This window comes from Lutra lutra, chromosome 15 (genome assembly GCF_902655055.1).
Source record: "Lutra lutra chromosome 15, mLutLut1.2, whole genome shotgun sequence".
NCBI classification, from domain to species: Eukaryota; Metazoa; Chordata; class Mammalia; order Carnivora; family Mustelidae; genus Lutra; species Lutra lutra.
This window is the reverse complement of record NC_062292.1, coordinates 57,757,367-57,780,096: the sequence shown is the minus strand read 5'-3', so window position 1 is coordinate 57,780,096 and position 22,730 is coordinate 57,757,367. Positions and strand designations below refer to the sequence as shown.

The following is a 22,730-nucleotide window of genomic DNA, read 5'->3' as shown; positions in this document are numbered from 1 at the left end:
TGTTTTAGGGGGCAACATCACATCATTTAGGGCAGAATTTTTCCAGAATGTTTGAAATTGTTTTTGAAGATCCAAAGACACCAGGAGAGAAGCAGTTTGCTTATCAGAACTCCTGGGGCCTGACCACTCGAACTATTGGTGTTATGACCATGGTTCATGGAGACAACATGGGCTTAGTATTACCACCCCGTGTAGCTTCTGTTCAGGTAAGGAAAGTATTTCTGTTTATCACTCTTTCTATAAAATACAGTCTGGACCTTAGTATTGTGTAACTGTGTGTATCATTTCTGTTACTGTTTTTTTGCTTTTTTAATTTTTAGCTGCTTTTTATACAAAACTTTCTTAGAAATCTTCTGTTTGAAATGATTCATAAGCTTAATGAGATATAGTAGGTCAAATAAGATGCATTTAGCATAGACAAGTAATGTGCACTGGTTGGTAGACATTCCATGGAGATTAAAAATCACACAAGTTGATCTGTGTTAAAAATTACATAGTCCCCAGTAGATTTTGATTCCTGGGTATCATGCAGCAGCCTGACCACATTACTTCGTATGCTGTTTCTTTGTATAAATTTGTGCTCTTGCTCTGGTTCTAGGTGATGGTTATTCCTTGTGGCATTACAAATGCGCTTTCTGAAGAAGACAGAGAGGCTCTGATTGCAAAATGCAATGATTATCGAAGGCGGTTACTCAGTGTTAATATTAGAGTCAGAGTTGACTTGCGAGATAACTACTCTCCAGGTTGGAAATTCAATCACTGGGAGCTCAAGGTAAATTCTTCCGTTACATCTTTTACTTCCATACTCCCAATTTGGGATTAGATTTTTTTTTTAACATATGTTTCTATGAAATGTAAGGTTTTCTCATTACTTTTCTCTACTTGGGTAATTGTGAATTTTTTTCTTTTTCACTTAATTTTCATAAAGTCCAGATCTTTATAATAGTGTTATATAAATATTATATATATATAAATATATATAATACATATATATATATATAATAAATATATAAAGTTTATATATTTGCTAAATTTAAAATCTTTTTTCCGGAAGCTTATTTTTATTATGTTAAAATTAAAATGATCTTGAAGACCTTGTATATGATTAATAAACCTCATAGGGTTGTTACACTAAATGTTTATACCAGGAATTCATATAATAAGTAAGCTGTTTAAACAGTAAGACTATAAGAGCAATGGTGCATGGTCATCACCTAACTGTCATTGTTAACAGCTGATCAGTAAAACATCAGAAAGTAATACCATATTTGGTTTTTTACACCACTCTGTCTCACACCCATTTGTTGATCTTTATTTCATATATTCAAGGCTAAATTCTGATTTAATGTTTTTTTTTTAAGATTTTGTAAATATTATTCATTTATTTATTTGACAGGCAGAGATCACAAGTAGGCAGAGTGGCAGGCAGAGAGGGGTGGGGGAAGCAGGCTCCCCGCTGAGCAGAGAGCCTGATGCGGGGCTTGATCCCAGGACCCTGAGATCATGACCTGAGCTGAAGGCAGAGGCTTTAACCCACTGAGCCATCCAGGCGCCCCTTAATGTTTTTAATATAAATTTCATTTATTGCATATCATCATTAGTAGATGATCTATATTTTTAATAACACTTTTCAAACTTTTGGAATTTAATTTTTTTCATAAGCTTTACCAAGGGAATCTTACTAGAGTAGCAGAGTTTCTAAACTCACATTATCGGAGATAGCAGAGAAGATGTTGTGTTACTCCAGCTCCAAGCTGATTCCAAGTGTGGAGGCTCAGCAGCATTGGGATTATTCAGTGTGAACACATACAGGCTTCCCACAGTTGCTGGTATTTATACAACTGTTTGTTTTAATTGGCCCCTAAGGTAAATCTTCGGTGCTAAAAATTAGTTGTACTGATTTTGTTTCTCTTCTGTATAATACATTTTTCCTTTACTTACTCACCTACCTTTAATGAAGACTTTAAAGATAAATGTTTTCTTACATACTTGCCTTCCAATTACAGTACTTTGTGCTTACTTAGAAAGAGGAGTGTGTGATGCCAGCAGCAGCTTGTCTGAGCCACTGTGTCCTTGCCTGAGGTTCCAGATGTTAAAGGAGAAACATATTCTTTGTTACCGGCTGGATTGAAAGAGAAAAAGGCATCCATATACACTTCTCCCTTCTGTCTTCCTCCTCTTCCTTTTCACTTCTCCCTCTAGGACTGACTTGACTTTGTCACTGTCACTCTTCTTTTTAGTACCATGATGAGCCTATACTGTGAAGGAGATTCTGGGTGTAAGTAGGCTTTGCTACAGCTTCCTTGTCTGCAGTTCTCAGGAAAGAGTACAGAACATCTAAATTCTAAACTTGATGCCCAAGACTAAAGAACAGTGAGAGGGGTCACTAGTTAGTGAAAAGTACTCAGGGCATTTCTCTCCATTCAGTCCAAGAATTCCTGAGAAAAGAAAATAGTTTTGGAAGATCTAGATTTGTATTCATTTGATAGTGATGAACTTTGTACAACGAGGCAGTTTGGGGGTGGGATGAGATGTGTATGTATTGGGAGACTCCGTTTCATTACTGGGATATATGGTGTAGTTACCAGACTAGAACCCAGCGACTGCCACAACTTCTTCATACCTCTTCCCATATTATGAAAGTTGAAAGGGGAAAAGAATGAGTGAATTAACTACTTTTCTTTTTACTGTGTTGGATGACTAAGATAATTTTGTGTTGCTATTGAAAAGAAAAAGAAGCAAACCAAAACAATCCATTGTGAGTAAATTCATAACATTTTACTTAGAAAAAATGGTCAGCAGAATATATGCCTCCTCTGTGATTTGGCCTCAGATGATCTTTCTGGCCATTGCCTCCCACTCCCCTGTGTGAGTGCCCTGCTTATTCCCCATGGCCTCTGTCACTCTGTGCCAGGTTATTCTCACGCCAAGATGCCCTCTCGCCAGACTCAGGCTTTGACGCCCTGCTCTGAGCTACTCTTCTCATCCAGCACAGGACCTAGTCCTGTTAGTTGTCATGTCAGTTTCGTTTCCGTTACTGAGGAGAAGTTCCTTAGCCTTTCTCTGTCATTCACGACATGGGCATTTTTGTGGATAGAGGTTAATTATTTTATAGAATGTTCCTCAGTTTTGATGAAATTACTCATTAATTTTTACCTTCTAGTAACTTTCCTTCTCTTTCAGCTGAGGATAGTCTCCCACTTGTGATTTTCTGTACTGATTATTTGTGTGCATGCCATATTTACCTGGCAGAATATGAAGCTCCTTGAGGACAGGATCTGTTTCTTCTTATTCCTCTGTAAATCTCATTGCACTTAACCCTTTTACCCATGCATACATTAGGTGAATAAAGGGAGACAATAAAACAATACTTAGCATACAATAATTTGTTCTCTGGTATTCATTATTTTATAAAATAAGTCTTTTTTTTTTTTTTAAAGTTTTTTTTATTTATTTGACAGACAGAGATCACAAGTAAGCAGAGAGGCAGGCAGAGAGAGAGGGGGAATCAGACTCCCCACCGAGCAGAGAGCCCAACTCAGGGCTCGATCCCACAAACCTGAGATCATGACCTGAGCTGAAGGCAGAGGCTTTAACCCACTGAGCCACCCAGGTGCCCCTAAAATAAGTCTTTAAAGATAAATCTTTTTTTTTTTTTTTTTTTTTAATTTTTTTTAAAGAATAACATTTAAAATTTTCCTTTGACTTTGATTTAGGAGACTGCCATCGGCTAAACTAACTTAAATTCGAAACCCCGGATTAGTTTTAGAGGATCGTTTGCTCAGAAAGAAAATGTTTAAAAGACCTACGGTTTTAATGTTTAGAAAATTTACTGTTCATCCTAAAAATAAGGTCTCTCTGGGTCTTAATTCCCCTCCTGGAGCATTCATAAGGGTTGAACATTCACAGGCTTAAACTTGCATATGGTCCTTAAGCTCCGTGTGAGATCCATAGGGAATAGGGGAATGGTTCCCAGAGTGCAGTCCCAGCCTCCCTTGAGAACTTGTTAGAAATATGAATCTTTAGGCCCCATTCCTGGACCTCCTGTAATAAGAAATTCAGGGGGTGGAGCCCAGCAGTCCTTGCTTTAACAAGCCCCTCAGGCTGCGTGCTGGAGTATCCGGAGCTAAGATGTAACCACACCGTTGTGCCTTGAGTGAATCACAGATGTGCCAGGTGTACTGATCAGCGACTTGGGGCAGCCTTAATTTAAAGAAGTCCTCTCTACTTACCACTTTGTGTGCCCTACAGATGCAACTTTCTGTGCGTGCTTTTATGGGAGAAGAGGTAGGAATATTGATCTAGACAGCACTACCTTCATGTTTCTCAACTCTTAGCTCAAAACTGGTTGGGGAGTACATTTTTTTCCTTAGGTTTATACATTCTTATCGGAAGAGATTTCTGTAGTGTCTCAGGAATATTGCCTGCTGTTTTTATTGTTTGCGTATGCCTTTGATTTGGGGGGTTTTATGATTTGTAGGAGATAAAGCCATGAAATATTCTGTGTCTTCAAGAAGAGACAGGCATGTATCATTTTAACTGCCTTTTTTGTTTTCTAGGGAGTTCCCATCAGACTTGAAGTTGGGCCACGTGACATGAAGAGCGGCCAGTTTGTAGCTGTCAGACGAGATACTGGAGAAAAGCTGACAGTGGCTGATAATGAGGCTGAGACTAAACTTCACGCTCTTTTGGAAGACATCCACGTGAACCTTTTTACAAGGTTAGTTCCTTAGGATTGCTTTTGTCTCTGATCTTGACACCCTGTTCTGCTTTTGAGAGCTGTACTCAGGAATTTTGTGAGTGTCCCGACTGGAAGTCATCTTTCCCTCTGAGCTCCCATAGTTCTTAATTTGCCTCTCTTGTGTTTTTGACCTGTATCATAATGATTTTTCCGAGGGCTTTCTCCATCCTGCTAGGTTTGCAGTGCTGGCCTGGGGCTGTCCCATGGACTAATTTGGGTTGACTTTAAATTGAGGCCTTAAAGATGTGTAAATTTGAGGGATGAAGGCATTGATTCTCACCTGTGAGTACACATGAGTAGTACCTAGGAAGCTTTAAAAATAGCAGCACCTAGACGCCTCCCCAGAGATGTTAATTTAGTTAGTCTAGGGCGAGTGTGGCAGCTGTAGTATTAAAAGCTCCCCATGTGATTATGATGTGTAGCCAAGGCAAAGAACGGTTTGACTGGGATTGGAGATCTGGGGTGAAAGGAAGCTTCAGGACAGCCCTGATCTGTGGAGAGTGTTGTAGAATCCAAGTTCTCAGGGCAGAGGCACTAAATGATTGATGCGTATGTGTGGCACCTTACTTACTTTCCTGTCCACCTGAGACAAAAGAGGAAGGTCCACTGCCTGTTTGGGGGAAGGTGGTGCCTGCATCTTCTTATGTATTCATATGTCTTCTAGGACCTTGTGCCCTGCTCATATTAGGCCTGAGTAAATCTTGCATTTAAGGAATGAACTAATTTTCGTCTTGGCATTACATGGTTTTGGGCAAGTGATTTTGCTTGTCTTGGCTTGCTTGCCCTAAAATGAGAATGAGAACGAGTCACTTTACTTCAAGGATTTGCTTAGCCTACTAATGAGTAGTGCATTTGAAGTCCATCTGAGCTGAGAGCAGGTCATATTGTCAGAGGTGAAAGGTTAGAAAGCTGCTTGTCCTTACTGCTGCCGTTTAAATAGTGCGTTTAGTACAGGGGTTCTTTCTGGGGGTTTCTCTTCAGAGTCACCTGGGAGGTTTGGGAAAGAAGCATACCGGAGCATCACACCTGGAGTTTCTGATCCGTTGGTTTTAAGATTGGTTCCGGTCATCTGTGGTGTAAAACTGTTCGGTGTGTGATTCACATGCATCCTCTGATTGGAAAACCACTGCTTTTGTGGCTAAAAAGCAGTTTTATCATTGACATTTTTATTTAGTAAATGTGTTAATAATGTCGGTTTCATAAAGGTGCATTTTTTGCCCCATCCTTAGGCTTAACCCTTACATATTTTCCTGGATATCACTGGCTGTGACTTACTCACATGGGCCTGTCAGACTATGAAAAGGTCAGAAGAGGGGTTTGGTGGAGAGCTAGCAGTTACTGGCAGAGAAGTCACATGGTCTTAGTCCTCAGATTCAGAAAAGAAAAATATGCCTTCTCTTTCTTGGTTACCACCCATGAACCATCCTATATGTAATGTGTGACTTTGAATGTAAAAGGGAGTGATACTTACTTCCATTTCTAAAACCCGAAGTTCTTAGAAAAGAATTATGTAGTATATGAAAATAGCTCGAATAATGTGTATTTGTGGTTTTTCCTTTTTTATAACATTTCCATGCCTTTCTGTTTGATTCACACAACAATCTGTATGGCAGTTAGACTTACTTGAGTATTTTTCCAGTTTTGTAGAAAGGAAAACTAGGACCAAAGAGGTTTTAAAAATAATGCAGACTCTCATAGGTGCTGAATGGTATAGCCAGGTATAGAATGTTCTGGAGAGTTTTAATGGCAATAACAAAAGTAATTATTGCCTATTGTGTGCTCGGCAAATTCCCCTTCATCTAGTGTTAATCCAGTGCTGTGCTGAGATTGCTACACAGTGGAGGTTCAAACTGAGATGTTCTCACTTCCAGGTTATTGCTCTTTTGTTAAATTTTGCTTATTTTCTTTAAAACAAAAACAAAAACAAAAAAACTTTGTCATATTAGTAAGAAAAAATATGTATTCTTTTGCAATTATATTGTGATAGGGCTTCCGAAGACCTTAAGACTCATATGGTTGTGGCTAATACAATGGAAGACTTTCAGAAGATGCTAGATTCTGGGAAGGTAAGAGACTTCTGAAAAGTTTTGAATATAAAAATGTTTCAGTGGTATTTTAAGACTCATGCATGATATTAATCCCTTTTTTAAGGCCAGTCATGTGACAGGATTATATATTACTCCACATTCTATGCTCTGTTTTCCACTGGCTTTCCTAAAGCATTACAGCATTTTATCATTTTTAGATTACACTGTGAACTGATTGTAAAAGTTTTTTCTCATGCTTGAAGTGCAGACTAAACAACATTAATTCTGTTTTAATTACTGAAATTTTTCATTTTGTTTTTCAGCTTGAATTAGATTCCTAAAGTAAGCATTGTTGTAATGTAATGTGTATATTCCTAAGATAAGGTTAAAAGTCCATGTCAGAAATTTCAGTTCTCTGACCTGTGTGTGTGTGTGTGTGTGTGTCTATTTCCCCTGATCTTAATTGACTGAACTTTTCTGAATAATAAGAGGGAGAGAGTACTGCTTGTGTCTAAGCCTGTTTTTTTGAATGAGTGGGTACTTCACTCGCCTTTAAAAGACCCAGGTCTTTCTAATTAGGTACTTTAGTGGTTCTTTAAGATTTTTATCAGTTTTATGTGTTGTGAGTATGCAGATGTTCTAGCCGAAACTTTTAATTTTCATAGTGAAGAGGTCCTGATTTGCAAAATTATTAATTACTGGAATGAATCACTTAAGAACTTTAGTATTCTGGTATCCGTGCTTGATTATACAACCAGTTCTGTGTTCTCAGATTATAAATGAGGAAACCACAGGCCAGAGTCTAAATGAATTACCCTGACCTCTACAGGGGCGGACTTGGTCCTAGAATTCAGATCTCTCTCCTGACTCATTTTAATGCACTTTCCTTTTTTGTTCGCTTGCTTTAATTTTTTAATTTTATTTCTTTAAAAGATTTTATTTTTAAGTAATCTCTACACCTAGTGTGGGGCTCAAACTCACACCACCAAGATTAAGAGTTGCATGCTTCAGTGATGGAGCCTGCAGGCACCCCTCTTTATTTATTTATTTTTTTTAAAGATTTTTTATTTATTTATTTGACAGAGAGAGAGATCACAAGTAGACGGAGAGGCAGGCAGAGAGAGAGAGAGAGAGGGAAGCAGGCTTCTTGCTGAGCAGAGAGCCCGATGCGGGACTCGATCCCAGGACCCTGAGATCATGACCTGAGCCGAAGGCAGCGGCTTAACCCACTGAGCCACCCAGGCGCCCGCCCCTCTTTATTTTTAATCCATGCTGAGAGTGTAAGGCAAAATTTTAATTGGTTAGGGTCATAACCTCTTAATATGTCTCTTACTGCATCAGCTGGGACAGTGTTAATCTTTTTGGCTCTCAGTTTACTAATGTGTAAAATGAGTACAAGATAATCTTAAAATCCCCTTCAGATCCATAATTCTTCAGTATTTAGCTTTCTATTCTTGGTGTATTGCCTTTGTCATCTTCCATCTTTCTGGTTTCCATAATTTGTCATAATTTTTCCATAATTTCCATACGTACTTCCAGTAGAAGTCTAGAGAAGTGGATAGCCTCTATCTGGTGCAGTGTTTTTTTTTTTTTTCCTTTCACTGTAATTTATGATTATTTTTCTATTACTGAATTTTTAAATTTCATTCATTACAGAAGTATGGTAGTCACTTTTGCAGTACAGACTGGTAAAGATATTTACATAAGAGTTAATAAATCAATAGAGTAACTACGAGTTAATCCATTGCTTTCAAAGAAATGAACCTCAGCAGGTCTCAGTAGAGTCGCATCTTTTTTTCTGATATTAGGTCAGAGATTTCAACATCTATTCTAGAGCAGCCAGTAGGTAGTATATTCGCTGTATGTCCAAAGAGCGCGTGGAGATTAGAGGAGGTTGTGTCTCTTGGATCCCGGAGCCAGCGCCAGCTCCACCCCCGTCTCACTTCAGTGTGGTGACTGACCAGCAAGCAACCTTTGAGGCTCTTGTAAACAAAACTGTGTTTACTAGGTGGGGAGAAGGAGAAAGGGATCTTTGGAACTTGAATGTAGGTGAAAGTTTGGTTTTCTACTCCTCTTTGTTGGTAAAATTAAAAAAAAAAAACTGTATCAGATTCACAGAACTTGAGTAAATTTTTCCAAAGGGACGATGTTAATTAAATGAAAAATAGATGTTACTTATATATAATTTTTTTTTTTTTACTGTTGACCTATATTACTAACCTATTAAGCACTATTTTTGGTTGATAGGATTATTGGTATTTGTCATCATTAGCATTTTCTGCTACAGAATTCAAAATACTATATATTGCAAAAAGTTTTATCTCTTTGTAGCATATATATAGAGATAATAAAAAATAAAAGTTAAAGACCTTTCCATGGTTGAGCAAACAGCCTAAAACTATGTGTTATTTTTTCATATTAATAAATTACATGCGTAACTAGTCAGACATTTTAGGTCTTATCACCTACACTTTACTTTGAAGCTACAAGGAATTAAAACATGGGTTTTACAAAATTGTTATTTATGAGTCTAAATAACTTCAGTTGAACTTTTTCACACTATTCCATTTTAAGTTTTAAAAATTATTTTAGGGATGCCTGGGTGGCTCAGTCAGTGAAGTATCTACCTTCAGCTCAGGTCATGATCTCAGGGTCCTGGTATTGAACCCCACATCAGGCTCCCTGCTCAGCAGGCATCCTGTTTCTCCTTCTGCCCTTGCTCCCACCCATGCTCTGTCTCTCTCTCAAATATATCAAAATACTGTAAAAAATTTAAAAAATAAAAATTACTATTTTATAAATACCTTCTCAAGTCTCAGTAGTTTTTTTCTTAGGGAAAAATAAAACCATTTACTGTAAAATTTGTTAAAGTTAGGAAAGTAAAGCTGTGTATGGGTTAAAAATAAAAGTAAAATTTTCTAAGAAACCAAATTTAAATTTATTACCCAAAGACAGTCTTTGTAATTAAGTCTTAATATTTTTATTATTTCACAGTGACCGTGCTTAAAGTTTTCCTCCCATCCTTTTGTAACGAATTTTAAACAATACTTTTATGAATGTACATTCTTTCCATGCTTTCTGTTTGTACCGATGCTAATGATTTACCAAGTTTCAATACACGGGGGTAACTTTGGGTTATTTCAGCTCTTGTATCTTTGGGTTTATTTTTGCTTCTGTTTTCCTTACAGTTTTTATTAAAATTTTTCAAGATACATATTACTAACAAACCTTCCACCTTCTCTCATCCACCACTCCCATCCCCCGGGGATTTTCTTGCCAATTTATTACTTCTTTATTGTCTTAAGGCAGATTATCAAAATTACAGTTTATCAATTTTGGGAGTTTGGCTGACACATTTTACCGAATGAACGTAAGAGACAGATAACTAACTCTTCCTCGCCCGGAAGAATGTTCACTTGATCAATTACTTGTTCTTTTTGTAATTTCCTAATGTCAGTGTACTTGCACCTTACTTCTTAGTGAAGACTTTTGAAGTATATTTAGCCAAATTCTGAGTGCCTTAGTGTTTGCAGGAGGGTCTCAGTTTGAATACGGAATGTGTGGCCCGGAATGATTGATCAGAAGTTGATGAGGAAGCTGGATAGCCTCTTAACTGTTTTTAAACTGGCATTTTTTTTTTTTAAAGATTTTATTTATTTATTTGACAGAGAGAAATCACAAGTAAGCAGAGAGGCAGGCAGAGAGAGAGGAGGAAGCAGGCTCCCTGCTGAGCAGAAAGCCCGATGTGGGGCTCGAACCCAGGACCTGGGATCATGACCTGAGCCGAAGGCAGCGGCTTAACCCACTGAGCCACCCAGGCGCCCCTAAACTGGCATTTCTAACGCATGGGTGGGATTATCCACGTTATCCACGCTTTTGATCTCCCCACTGCTAACCTTGATTTCCAGGAGTTTTCTGTAGGACTATTAACATAATTGTTATTGCATCCAAATCTCATTTTGAAGTAGACATGATATGAAAGTTTAGGATTTACAACTGAAAGAAATCTTAATTCTTGTCTTGTCCAACACACATTTTACAAAAGAAAACTTGAAACTAGGGATTTTCAAACAGGCAGTGAATTTCAAAATTGAGGTAAAGTCCCAGCTATCTTGATTTTGCCCGTTATTGTATATGGCCCATGAAAGAAAATTTGAGAAGTGGTTTTTTCTAATACAAAATGATATTTGACTTTCACACACTGTGTGGACTTTAAAAATGATTCACTTACCTATAACAGTGTGGCGTAAAGTGAGGCTGACCTTTTGTTAATGGTTATTGTTAACAACTGTAAAAAATCAACTGTAAACTGTTACTATTTGTCGTCACTGTTACTATTTGTCGTCTCCTCTCTGTCCTCCTCATAACCGTTTACCTAGGCAGAGCAGGTGGTGGTCAGATTTGAAATGAGGGGGAGGCACAGCTAGAGTCTGGACTCAGACTACTTACTCTTCCTTCCTTCTCTTCAGGCACTGTGTTGTAGCTAGTGTGTTTGGACACTGAAGTATACTACAAAGATGTTTTTGTTTTGTCTTGATGTCTTCTGGTATGTGGGTTTGGGATCCAGGAAGAACAACTTGCAGCTCTGAGCAGTGTTCCTTGAAGGTCCTGGGGCCTGAAAAAGGCTGGGAGACCTGTCCTTTTTGCTTGTCAGTTTAATAGACCATTCAGGTGTTCCTTTTATAGAACAGGAGTTAAAAATCCTGAATATTTTTCCTTTTCTGTTAGATTGCTCAGATTCCGTTCTGTGGGGAAATTGACTGTGAAGACTGGATCAAAAAGACCACTGCTAGGTAAATATGGTTAACAGACCGAACTTGTGACAGTAACAACGAATGGGAATATACAGCATAAATAAGTTGAATTCTTACCTGTTTTTAATTGCAGGGATCAAGATCTTGAACCTGGTGCTCCATCCATGGGAGCTAAAAGCCTTTGCATCCCCTTCCAACCACTCTGTGAGCTGCAGCCGGGAGCGAAATGCATCTGTGGCAGGAACCCTGCCAAGTACTATACCTTGTTTGGTCGTAGTTACTAAGGGATGAAACAAAACTGCTATCTCCAACCCACCTCACTTTTTAAAAAATTGATATTAATATCTTCCCAGATGTAGACAGTTTTATGATTTTTTTAAATAAAAGTTCAAATAGGAGGTCACATGAGACACAAACACCTTATTCTTATGCCTAAATTAACGGTGGGAAAGAAGACTTTTCAGTAAAGAACCCCAGTAATAAATACCATGAACTGATACTGTCTTACGTATTCATTTGTTTCTGGATATCTGAAGCATGTGCTACGGGACATTCTCACAGAGAGCTGAAGAAAACTGGACCCTGAGGTAACTGCCCTTGGTCTGAGCATCCCTCATGGTTCAGACTTTGAACGTGCAGCTATCCGGTTTCCTGTATGTTGAAGTACTTCCCTTTCTTCACTCCTGCCAAATCTAAAATGGTCCTTGATCTCTCTGTTTAAAAAACAAAGCCACAAATAGACAAAAAGCCAAAACAACCCCCAACTTTCCCTTGAGGAGCTCGCTCCCTCTCGTTACTACTAGTTACTGTGGGGTCTTAAAAAACAAAAGTCATGATTTCTGAAGGAGGGAGCAACCCCCCGCCCCACCTCTGCCCCCCACACTACCACCATTTCCCTGATATACTGCTGCCTCTTCTGACCAAAGCTAACTTCTGAGTGTCGTGTCTTACCGTGGCACTCTGCTGCATTTCTGTTGCTATAAAACATTTCTCTTTTTACTAAAATTACTCCTCTGACTCGCCCTCCTGCTTTCTGGTTCTTTCTCTTAGTTATGGGTCTTTCACCAGCATTCCTCCTCGGCTTCCTTCACAGACATCCCGAGCCCAAGCTTCAGTACTTGGTGCTCTTCTTGTCTAATCCGCTGGATTCAGAGAACACGAATGGGATGAGCATCCAACATTTTCACCTCTAGACCTCCATTCCAGCTGCGTAGTCGGGTCTCTCGAGCGTTCCATCAGAGTATCAGGTCCTCAGTCCCCAAGCCCACATTTCACTGCCCACTCCCAGACCTGGTCTTCCTACAGTACTTCCTGCCTGAAGGATTAGCATGAGCAAAATATACCGGTAACCTAAACCAGAACCCGAGAGCCGTGCTAGTCAGCCCCTCCAGCACACGGTCTACTGTCTTCATGGCCTAGCATGACATCCCGCCCTTACTGCTGACGGGTCCTGGGTCTCCCAATTTACAGATGACTTGACTGCCTCTGATGTCAGTTACTATAATGGCCTCCAGAGATTCATCTGAAGCAGTCCCCACATTTTCATAGGTTTTTTTTCCTTCATGTACTATGTATTAAGATGTTCATCTTCCCCTTAAAATCTTTTCTTGGCTCACCATCATTAATGGGAGAAAATATGAACCCTTTAGCCTAGTCTGGTTTAGCCTACCTGTCCAGTCTCCTCTTCAACCAATCCAGCAAAGTCCTTTGCAACCTAACCATTTGGGGTTTCTTGTGCAATTTCCCATGTACCATTTCCCAACTCTGTGTGTGTCCCTTTGCCTGGAATGCCTTTTACTAATTCCTAGTCTATTGGCTAAGTCTCTTTATTTGGGGCCCTGTCCTAACAGCGCTTTCCCACTTGGTAGTGATAAATACATACCAATAAGGGGAAAAGCTTCAGAAATGACTTGGAATTTAGAGTCCAGCTTCAAAGACCAGTGGAATTTTAATAAATAGAAGAGGAAGGACATTCCAGGCAGAGGCAACAGCATATGCAAAACCATGAAAGATTATGCTGTGTGTGAGAACACAACAAAACTGTTCTTAAATGGTTAGGAAATTGTCAAAGCAGATAAAATACAGCATGCCGTCAAGACTGATGTTTTCAGTGTATATATTCGTATACCTAACTTAAAGGGATAAATACATGAGCCACATTTCTGTACTGGACTCGATATCTTAATGAACTGTGGCAGTTCAGAATGTTCTATCTTGTCTTTCCACCCTTAGTAGCTGTGTAAAGTGCTTATTCAGTTGTAAAATGGAGAGAAGTCTAATACCTGTATCGTAGTTACTCTCCCTTATAAAGGACTTAGAACAATGCCTAGCACATACTAACTAAATAATACCTAGTGTTGTCAGGACAATGCAGAGTCCAGTCCCTCCTAATTTTAGCTTTAATTAACAATAGTTACTTTAGCTTCTATTTTATTTATTTTTTTTTCTGTGATCATACATGCTCTAAAGGACAAGGTTTTTTCAGTGGGTCCATGACAAAAGGCTGAAAAGTAGATCAGAGACTAATAACCACATTTTGTCCATAGCCCCTGTCCATTTTGGAAGAGTTGGCAATCACTGGTGCAAAGACAAATCCCCAGACTGTTTTTGGAAGTTTCAGATGAGTAGAACTAGTCACAGAAAAGCTTGGAGTTTGCTGCTTTAAAGGTATTCACTATTTTTTTTAAGGTTATGTAATTTAAAATTTTTTTTTTTATTTTTATTATGTTAAGTTAGCCACTATACAGTACATCATTAATTTTTGGTGTAGTTTTCAGTGACTCGTTAGTTGGGTATAACATCCAGGGCTCATTACAACATGTGTCCTTAATACCCATCACCCGGCAACCCCATCCCCCAGCCCCCCCTCCCCTCTGAAACCCTCAGTTTGTTTCCTGGAGTCCATAGTCTCTCATGGTTTGTCTCCCTCTCTGATTTCTGCCCCCTTCAGGTTTCTCTTCCTTCCCCTAATGTCCTCCATGCTATTCCTTATGTTCCACATATGAGTGAAACCATAGGATAATTGACTTTCTCTGCTTGACTTATTTCACTCAGCATAGTACCCTCCAGTTCCATCCATGTGGGTGCAAATGGTATTCATTCTTTCTGATGGCTGAGTAATAGTCCATTGTGTGTATGACCCACATCTTCTCTATCCATTCATGTGTTAAAGGGCATCTTGGCTCCTTCCAGAGTTCAGCTATTATGGACATTGCTGCTATGAACATTGGGGTTCATGTGCCCCTTCTTTTCACTACATCTGTATCTTTGGGGTAAATACCCAGTAATGCAATTGCTGGGTTGTAGGGTAGCTCTATTTTTAACTTTTTGAGGAACTTCCGTACTGTTTTCCAGAGTGGCTATACCAGCTTGCATTCCCACCAACAGTGTAGGAGGGTTCCCCTTTCTCCACATCCTTGCCAACATCTGTTGTTTCCTGACTTGTTAATTTTTAAAGGTATTCACCAATTAAAGGAACTCTCTAGTAAGTAATTATGTTAAGGAAGGAATCCTTCACCCCAAATCTGTTTGTGATAAATTGCTTTCTTTCTTAAATTGAGGTCCAGCTAAAATACCAGAACCTTCTCAGACATCTTAAGAGTGGTGTTGCTTTTCAAGAGGGTGCAGAAACTGAATCCAAAAGACATCCTTTAAGAAATGATCAGTATTTTACCTGCAGATGACGGCCATTAACTGGATATATGACCAATGGTCACAGAAGTGATTGTGAACCTCGTGTTTGTTGCAGCAAAAAGAAAACACACAGGTCAAGGGATACTTACTGCCGGCTCTGGTCCCTGGGACACATGGTGTAGGTTGCCTGTAAGCTATTTCTAGGTTCACCTGTGACTGTTGAAAATAGTTCCTAATTATGCAGATAAATCCTAGGAAGCCTTATATTAGAATTAGTAACGGCAACGCATCCGGCCCTCTGCTGCAGAAGCTATGAGCGGCAGAACACTCCGCAGAACAAGCAGAGAGAAGGCATTTCGGCTGGAGAGTCTGCACGTAGCACCTGACTTTCTATCTGACTGTGTCTGTAGATACTAAGTCATCTGTCACAAAACTCTGGTTTTTAGGGGTTGTCAGTGTCAGAAGTCTGGGGAGGCAGCTGCCACTACTCTGTTCTTTTCAAACCTATCTTTTTGGCCATTCCCTTATCACTTTCACTTTGTCTAGAAAATGCTAGCCATTTATTTAACAAATTTGAGTGCCTGCTCTGTGCAAAGTACCAGAGCACATAGTAGTGAGTCAACATGATTTTTCCTCCTCTTGGCTTTACCTCCTTGATGTTGTCTGTTTTAGCTGCAGAACTAGGCAACTGAGTGGACAGGGAGGGGAGCGATGAGCTGGGGCTGAGCCTTGTTAGAAGGAGGCAAAGCCCCAGGGAGGTGATCCCGGCCGACAGCAGCGTGCTGACCGCTATCCTGCCTAGTGATGACAATAGCTGGAAAACCCTGTTTTGCCACACCACCAGGCTTAAAATTACAGATACAGACGCGTTTCTGTGGCTCAGTAGGGGACGTGAAACCAGAGTCTTTGATCAACTTCACTGGAAGATTTAAGAGTTTGGAATGTCAATAGTACTGAAGTGATTTAAAGTATTTAAAAATATGAACAAAAAATGTTTTATTAATTAAGTTTCACGTAATAGGGCTATTTCAAAATATATCTTAGGTATGTTACCAGAACCAAATTTTGGCACTCCCTGGGTGGCTCAGTTGGCTAAGTGTTCAGTCTTGGTTTCAGCTCGGGTCATGATCTCGGGGTCATGATCTCAGGGTCATGAGATCAAGGCCCATGTCAGGCTCTGTCCTCAGTGTGGAGTCTGTTTCAGATTCTTTCTCCCTACCCCGCTGCCCCACCGTGTGCTCACTCTCTCTCTCTCTCTCTCAAATAAATAAAGTATTTTTAAAAATAACCCTTTCTTGATTCTATATCCCTTTAGCCTTGAAGCTTTTGTCTACTTGCCCGCTGCTACTCCTCTCGTCCATTCTCTTGAACCCACTTCATTTGCCCTCTTGCTAAGGTTACCAGTGGCCTCCAATAGTGGCAAGTTGAGCCATCTTTTCCATTCCTTTTGCTTGCTCTCCATATTTGACCGGCCGATTCCCCACTACCCCCTCTTTGAAACACATTCTTCCTCAGCCTCCTGGTTTCCCTTCTCTCTCTCTCTGGTCCTTTTCTCTCATCTCTTTGTATTTTCTTCTCCTTCCAATCCTCTCAAGTTTCCTTGGTGGCCTCCTGCAGTTTCTTGTCAGCATTCAAGTTCATATATTCCCAGCCTATCCATCACCCGTGAACTCCAAACTCAATCAACCTGGCTGTCTAATAGATACACCAAACAAGGTCACTTCTACTCCTTGCTCCCACCCTGGCCCTACAGCTCTCATCTTTGTCTTACCTTCATCTCAGTTGCAACATCAGGTCCGGTGCCTAATGTCACCTTGACTGCTCTGTTTCATATCTCCCATCCAGTTGCCCAGCAAATGCTATTGATTCTAACCTCAAAGCAAATTCTGGATATACTCATGGCGGGCTGTGCACCCGTATAGCCACACAGGGCCGTGTACTTGGTTGAATGCTCTGTGGTTGCTGTCTTGAAACTCTTTTTTTTTTTAAGATGTTATTTATTTTAGAGAGAGAGCATGGGGGGAGGAACAGGAGATGGAGAAGCCGACTCTGCACTGAGCGCAGCACTGAGGCAGGGTTCCGTCTCACAATCCTGAGATCATGACCTGAGCTGACATCAAGAGTCAGAGTCTTAGCCGCCTGAGCCACCCAGGCCCCCGTCTTGAAATTCTTAATAATGAAGAAAAATCTTTAACTTGTCATTTATCAATGACAAAATTTATCACACTAACTGTTTTTAAGTATATGCTTCAGTATTAAGGATATTCGCATTTTGGGGTAACCAATTAACAGAACGTTTTCATCTTGCCACATTGAAACTATACTCATTTTTGAACACTGTCCCCTCCCAAACTACCAGTCTTTCTGCTTCTATGAATTTGACTAGATTAGTAGCTCATGTAAGTGGAATCATATGTAGTACTTGTCTTCTTGTGCCCTTATTTAGCCTAGCAGAGTGTCCTCACATTTCCTGCCGAAGCCCCGTGCGTTACGCAGCAGGTTCTGTCTGGATGCTCCCTCTTCCCGCCTGCTCTAAGTCACCAGCCTTTGTTTAGATCAGTGCAATCGCCTCCAGATGGTGCCCCTGCTCTCTTGTAGTCTCAACACAGGAGTCAAAGAGTCTTTTAAGATCTAAATTAGAGCTTGTCATTCTATTCCTCTCCTGGCTCAGGACCCCACATGATCATCCCCCTCCCACCATCTCCTCTCAGACCTGATAACCTGCTTCTCTTCCTCAGTCACTGCTCTGCAACCACACTGAGCTCCTTTGATGCTCCTTGAACTTCCCATGCTCACTGCTTCCTCTGCCCAGAAACTTCTTTCAGGTGTCTCCATGGCTCATTTTCTTACCTCCTTCAGATCTGTACTCAAGAACACCTCAGTCAATTGACTACTTTATTTACTTGTTTATTTTTTAAGATTTTATTTATTTATTTAACAGAGAGAGAGAGATCACAAGTAGGCAGAGAGGCAGGCATAGGGGGAGGGTAAGCAGGCTCCCTGCTGAGCAGAGAGCCCAATGCAGGGCTTGATCCCAGGACCCTAAGATCATGACCTGAGCCGAAGGCAGAGGCTTAACCCACTGAACCACCCAAGCACCCCTTGACTACTTTCTTTAAAATAACACCCCAACACCTATGTCAGCACTGTACCCCCTCTCTCTGCTTCATTTGTGTCCATAATTCTTACTACCATTGGACAGTCCATACATTTCGTGACTAATTTGTTAATTGTCTCTCTCCCCCATTAGAGTGTAAGTAAGCTTCACAAGGGCAGAGACTTTGCTCGGTTTTATTCACCGCCATCTCCCCAGAGTCTAAGACCGTGTCTGACATGTAGGAACTTAGCGTTTGTTGCAGATCATTTCTGAGCTGCTGAGAAAATTATAAAGGCCGCATGGAAGTTGTCAGGTTTTAGTCAAAGTCAGTATACTAGTCAAGGTTCTGTTCTCTAGATGAATAAAACCAATAGGGTGTCTGTACAAATAGAGAGCTTTATCGTAAGGAATTGGCTCATGCCATGACGAAGGCTGACAAGTCCCAAGATCTGCAGGGACTCAGCCAGCCGGAGAACCGGGGGCCTCAATGGTGTAGAAAGACCACAGCGTGACAACCCAGGAAGAACTGATGTTTCGGTTTAAGCCTGAAGGCAGGAGAAAGCCAGTGCCCTAACTTGAATTCAGGCCATCAGTCAGTCAGCAGGAGGAATTCTCTCATCCTCGCAGGAGGGTCAGCCATTTTGTTCTGTTCAGGCCTTCGGCGGAGAGGTGAGGCTCAACCACATCAAGGAGGGCAGCCTGCCGTACCTGGTCTACGGACTCAAGCACCAGTCTCCTCCAAAAGACACCCTCACAGCAGCACTCAGAATGATGTCTGACCAAATGTCTTGAGCACCTGGCCGCCCAGTCAACTTGACACCTAAAATGAACCATCACACACTTTAAATTCAGAAGAGATTGGGTGTAGTCGTTTCGGTCTATATTTCTGTGAAGGGTTGACTGCAGGCAATCTGCTCAAAACAATAGAGGCCGCTGCTGTTTTACATATTCGGGACCTGGTCAATCTTTATGGTTTATAAGTGACAGGTGATAAGATTAAAAACAAAAAAATTTCCTTGCCTCAGCTGAATCAACTTATTATAATTCGGCTTTCTTCCTGAAACCAATGGGGTTATGTCTGTAGCGCCTTCAGCTTAAAGGCACTTCATCTTTTCTGAACACGAGGAATGTTTTTCTCACCTTCTTTATGGAGAATGTTTGGATGTCGGGTGCTCGTTTGTTCCAAATAACAGACACGGTGGTAGAAAAATCACTGGAGCTTCATCTTTAGCTTTTACTTATCATCGCTCTGACCTGTGGATTAGTGACTCCTAGACATGTTCCCTGTTCCATGCACTTAACCGAATTCAAAATATTCACCCAGACAAGACATGACGGTCACGTCCAATGGCTCGTCTCACCTGAGTAGTTACCGCACACAAGATGGGAAAGGCCGACCCCACGGATGGACTTCTGCGTGGTTCAAAGACACAGAGACCCTTGGCTTTTGTAACGAAGCACACAACAAACAAACGAACAAACAAAACCCCCTCAAGTCTGCATCTGAAGCCGGTGTCTTCCATCTCCCTGAGTGCCAGCTCACGTGACATCTCTTGGTTAATTGCCCTTTAAACTGTTTTATAGCTTTATAGCAGCCTATAAAAGGTGATTTCCAAATATGACAGGTGCTGAAAGGCTGAAGGGGAGACTTATCCAGGAGTCCTAACAGCTAAACCTGTAGCTCAGCCTTCCCGGGAGAGGGCGAGGAGCCTCGGAGGAGCCCTGGAGGAGCCCCGCGCCATGGGGCGATACTCGGGCAGGAGCTTCCGATTGATCTTCATGTGCGCGGTGAGCGTCCTGCTCTTTGTGGCGGAGCTCGTGATCGCCCACATCGGCAACTCCCTCTCCTTGGCCTCCGATGCCTTCGCCGTCCTCTCCCACTTGGTGTCCATGGTCATCGCTGTGTTCGGCGTGAGGGCCAGCAGCGTACAGCGGCACAGGAAGAGCACGTTCGGCCTCCTGCGGGCGGACGTGGTGGGAGCGTTTGGCAACTCCGTCTTCGCCGTGGCCCTGATGCTCGGCATCCTGCTGGAAGCTGTCAAAAGGTTTATTAGTCCCCAGAAGACGGAGGAGCCGCTGCTGGTTCTCAGTGCTGGAATCGTCGGGCTGTTCTTCAACGTCCTCAACTATGTCATCTTGGACTGCTGCTACTGCTCGGCACACGGGCCCCCGGGGGACATCGAGACAGGTAAGCCGTCCTCAGCTGTCCTAGCAGATTCGGTCCTGCTCGTGTCCCTGACTTTCCCGAAGATCTTCCTCAAGGGAATTGCCTGCAGTCCCAGGTTCCTTGTGAGCCGTGGTGGGAGTGTGTGTATGGTGGTGGTGGTGGGGGGGGTCCTTCTTTAATTTTTAGTCACTAGGAGTGGAAGGTGTTCAGAGAAGTGGAGAGGGAGTAAAGGGACCGAGCAGGGCACGAAGGGAGCCGTTTGAAAGGAAGCAGACGGGGCACTGAAAATAGCCTCATTTTATCGGGGCCAGATGCAACGTGGCTGTGTTTGAATTTAAAAATAATATTTTAGTGTTCCCGTAAGATTTGTTCAAAAAATACTAGACTACCTAGCCGGCAGGTATCAAGGAAATTGTCAAACAAGCAGCTAGAAAACAACTGGCTAGGCTGATCAATTCTTAGGAATGGATACTGGAAGAATTTATGTAAAACAGAAAAAATAAAGGAGATGATCGAGTACTTACTTTTTTTTAGATGGAAATATTTGTATTTATTGATTATATGCATCCAACCTATTTGAGAAAAAGGAAAACTATTGTCATGTGAACCTTTAAATGGGACTTACGGTGGGTATCAAATGTACTGGGTCATCTGTCAAAGAGGGAGTTGAATCTTGGAAGAGAACAATACATCTAATGCAATACATTCATAATAAAGTAGGAGATGGAAACATGTTTCTTTATTGCCACAATAGGAATTAAATATACATAAAAATCTTCTTGCAGAAGAGAGAGGGATTTCCAGCCCCATCACATGAACAGACCAGGTTCAAATCACGGTTCTCTACCAGAGGGCAGCATTAGCGTTAGCCCACCTAGCCTGGCTGCCCACAGGTAATGCAGAGGTAGGAAGGACTAAGGGAGATCCTACGTGTTCAGCCCTTGAGGCACTTGGTAAAGAGTAACTCTCGTTTTTTAAAACACCAAAAGGCAGGACTTTGAATTATGTAATAATCCAGTAGCATTGAATTCTAATTGCTCATCTGGATTCTAAGAAAGTTCAGCGTATTCCTTATTTGATGCTAATCAGTTTCATCTCACTAGTCGGGGTGTTCTACTACGAAGCCCGGGAGCCTTAGTTCTAAGTTTGCGTTTTTCATTGTGTTCCTCCTGTCTTTGCTACCAGTGTAAATTGTGTCAGCTGGGTCCAGTCCTTGATCCAATCTCTGTCTAAATTTCCTATTGGTAGAATAGGATATAGATCACCTATAGTATGTATTAACTATGAAAGGGAACAAAGAAACTAGAACCTATATCTGTATTCAATTTAATGAATCAACTAAAGCCTCATCTTTTAAAAGACAATAATGAGAGGGGCGCGTGGGTGGCTCAGTGGGTTAAAGCCTCTGCCTTCGGCCCAGGTCATGATCCTGGGGTCCTGGGATCAAGCCCCGCATCGGGCTCTCTGCTCAGTGGGGAGCCTGTTTCCCCCTCTCTCTCTGCCTGCCTCTCTGCTTGCTTGTGATCTCTCTCTCTCTCTCTGTCAAATAAATAAATAAAATCTTAAAAAAAAAGACAATAATGAGTTAACTTGGGACCCTAAACTTTGTTTCCATCAATCATTTGGTAGAAATTATTACTTGAGATTCCAGATTATAAAATTCACATATTAATATTTATTTCTTAGTGCTAGGTATGACTTTAAGGCAAGGAAGTGGATTTCAAGCAAATGATTCGTATTGGCCGTGGAACTGTTGCCATCACTGAACTTGCCATATTGTTTCAGACGTGATATAGATCTGCATATAGCAAAGGCTGTTTAGGCAAAGGATGTGACTCTGTGACCAGTGTGAAAATTGATAGACAACTGTAATTTTATTTATTTATTTATTTATTTTTAAAAAATATTTTATTTATTTATTCGACAGAGAGAGAGATCACAAGTAGACAGAGAGGCAGGCAGAGAGAGAGGAGGAAGCAGGCTCCCCGGTGAGCAAAGAGCCCGATGCGGGGCTCAATCCCAGGAACCTGGGATCATGACCTGAGCCAAAGGCAGATGCTTAACCGACTGAGCCACCCAGGCACCCCTACAGCTGATGTTTTAAGAATCATGTTCTATGTTCACTTTATTTTGGTAGCTTTTCGTATTGCATTATTCTATTATTAGTTTCAGACTGTTTAAGCCCTCCAAGTGATTTTAGCATAGCTATTTCGCTTCTTGACATTATATCTTGAGTTAGGTATTTAGCACTTTTTCTAAAACATACATTTTGATATCTTTCCCATCACCTTAATAAGTTTAAAGCAAACTT

At 41.0% G+C, this 22,730-nt stretch overlaps 2 protein-coding genes across 2 annotated transcripts in view; both read left to right on the top strand.

Annotated features, from left to right (window-relative positions):
• EPRS1 (glutamyl-prolyl-tRNA synthetase 1) overlaps positions 1 to 12,019 on the top strand; it is a 67,272-nt gene extending 55,253 nt beyond the window's left edge. Inside the window, exons 27-32 of the mRNA XM_047703891.1 lie at positions 9 to 206; positions 599 to 772; positions 4,560 to 4,720; positions 6,729 to 6,807; positions 11,497 to 11,561; positions 11,656 to 12,019. Coding sequence (XP_047559847.1) covers positions 9 to 206; positions 599 to 772; positions 4,560 to 4,720; positions 6,729 to 6,807; positions 11,497 to 11,561; positions 11,656 to 11,806 — 828 coding nt within the window. The 3' untranslated portion in view covers positions 11,807 to 12,019. The remainder of the gene's footprint in view (positions 1 to 8; positions 207 to 598; positions 773 to 4,559; positions 4,721 to 6,728; positions 6,808 to 11,496; positions 11,562 to 11,655) is intronic.
• A 7,944-nt stretch (positions 12,020 to 19,963) lies between these two features.
• The window catches only part of LOC125086194 (zinc transporter 10-like), a 37,992-nt gene continuing 35,225 nt past the window's right edge, over positions 19,964 to 22,730 (top strand). Inside the window, exon 1 of the mRNA XM_047705387.1 lies at positions 19,964 to 20,440. Coding sequence (XP_047561343.1) covers positions 19,993 to 20,440 — 448 coding nt within the window. The 5' untranslated portion in view covers positions 19,964 to 19,992. The remainder of the gene's footprint in view (positions 20,441 to 22,730) is intronic.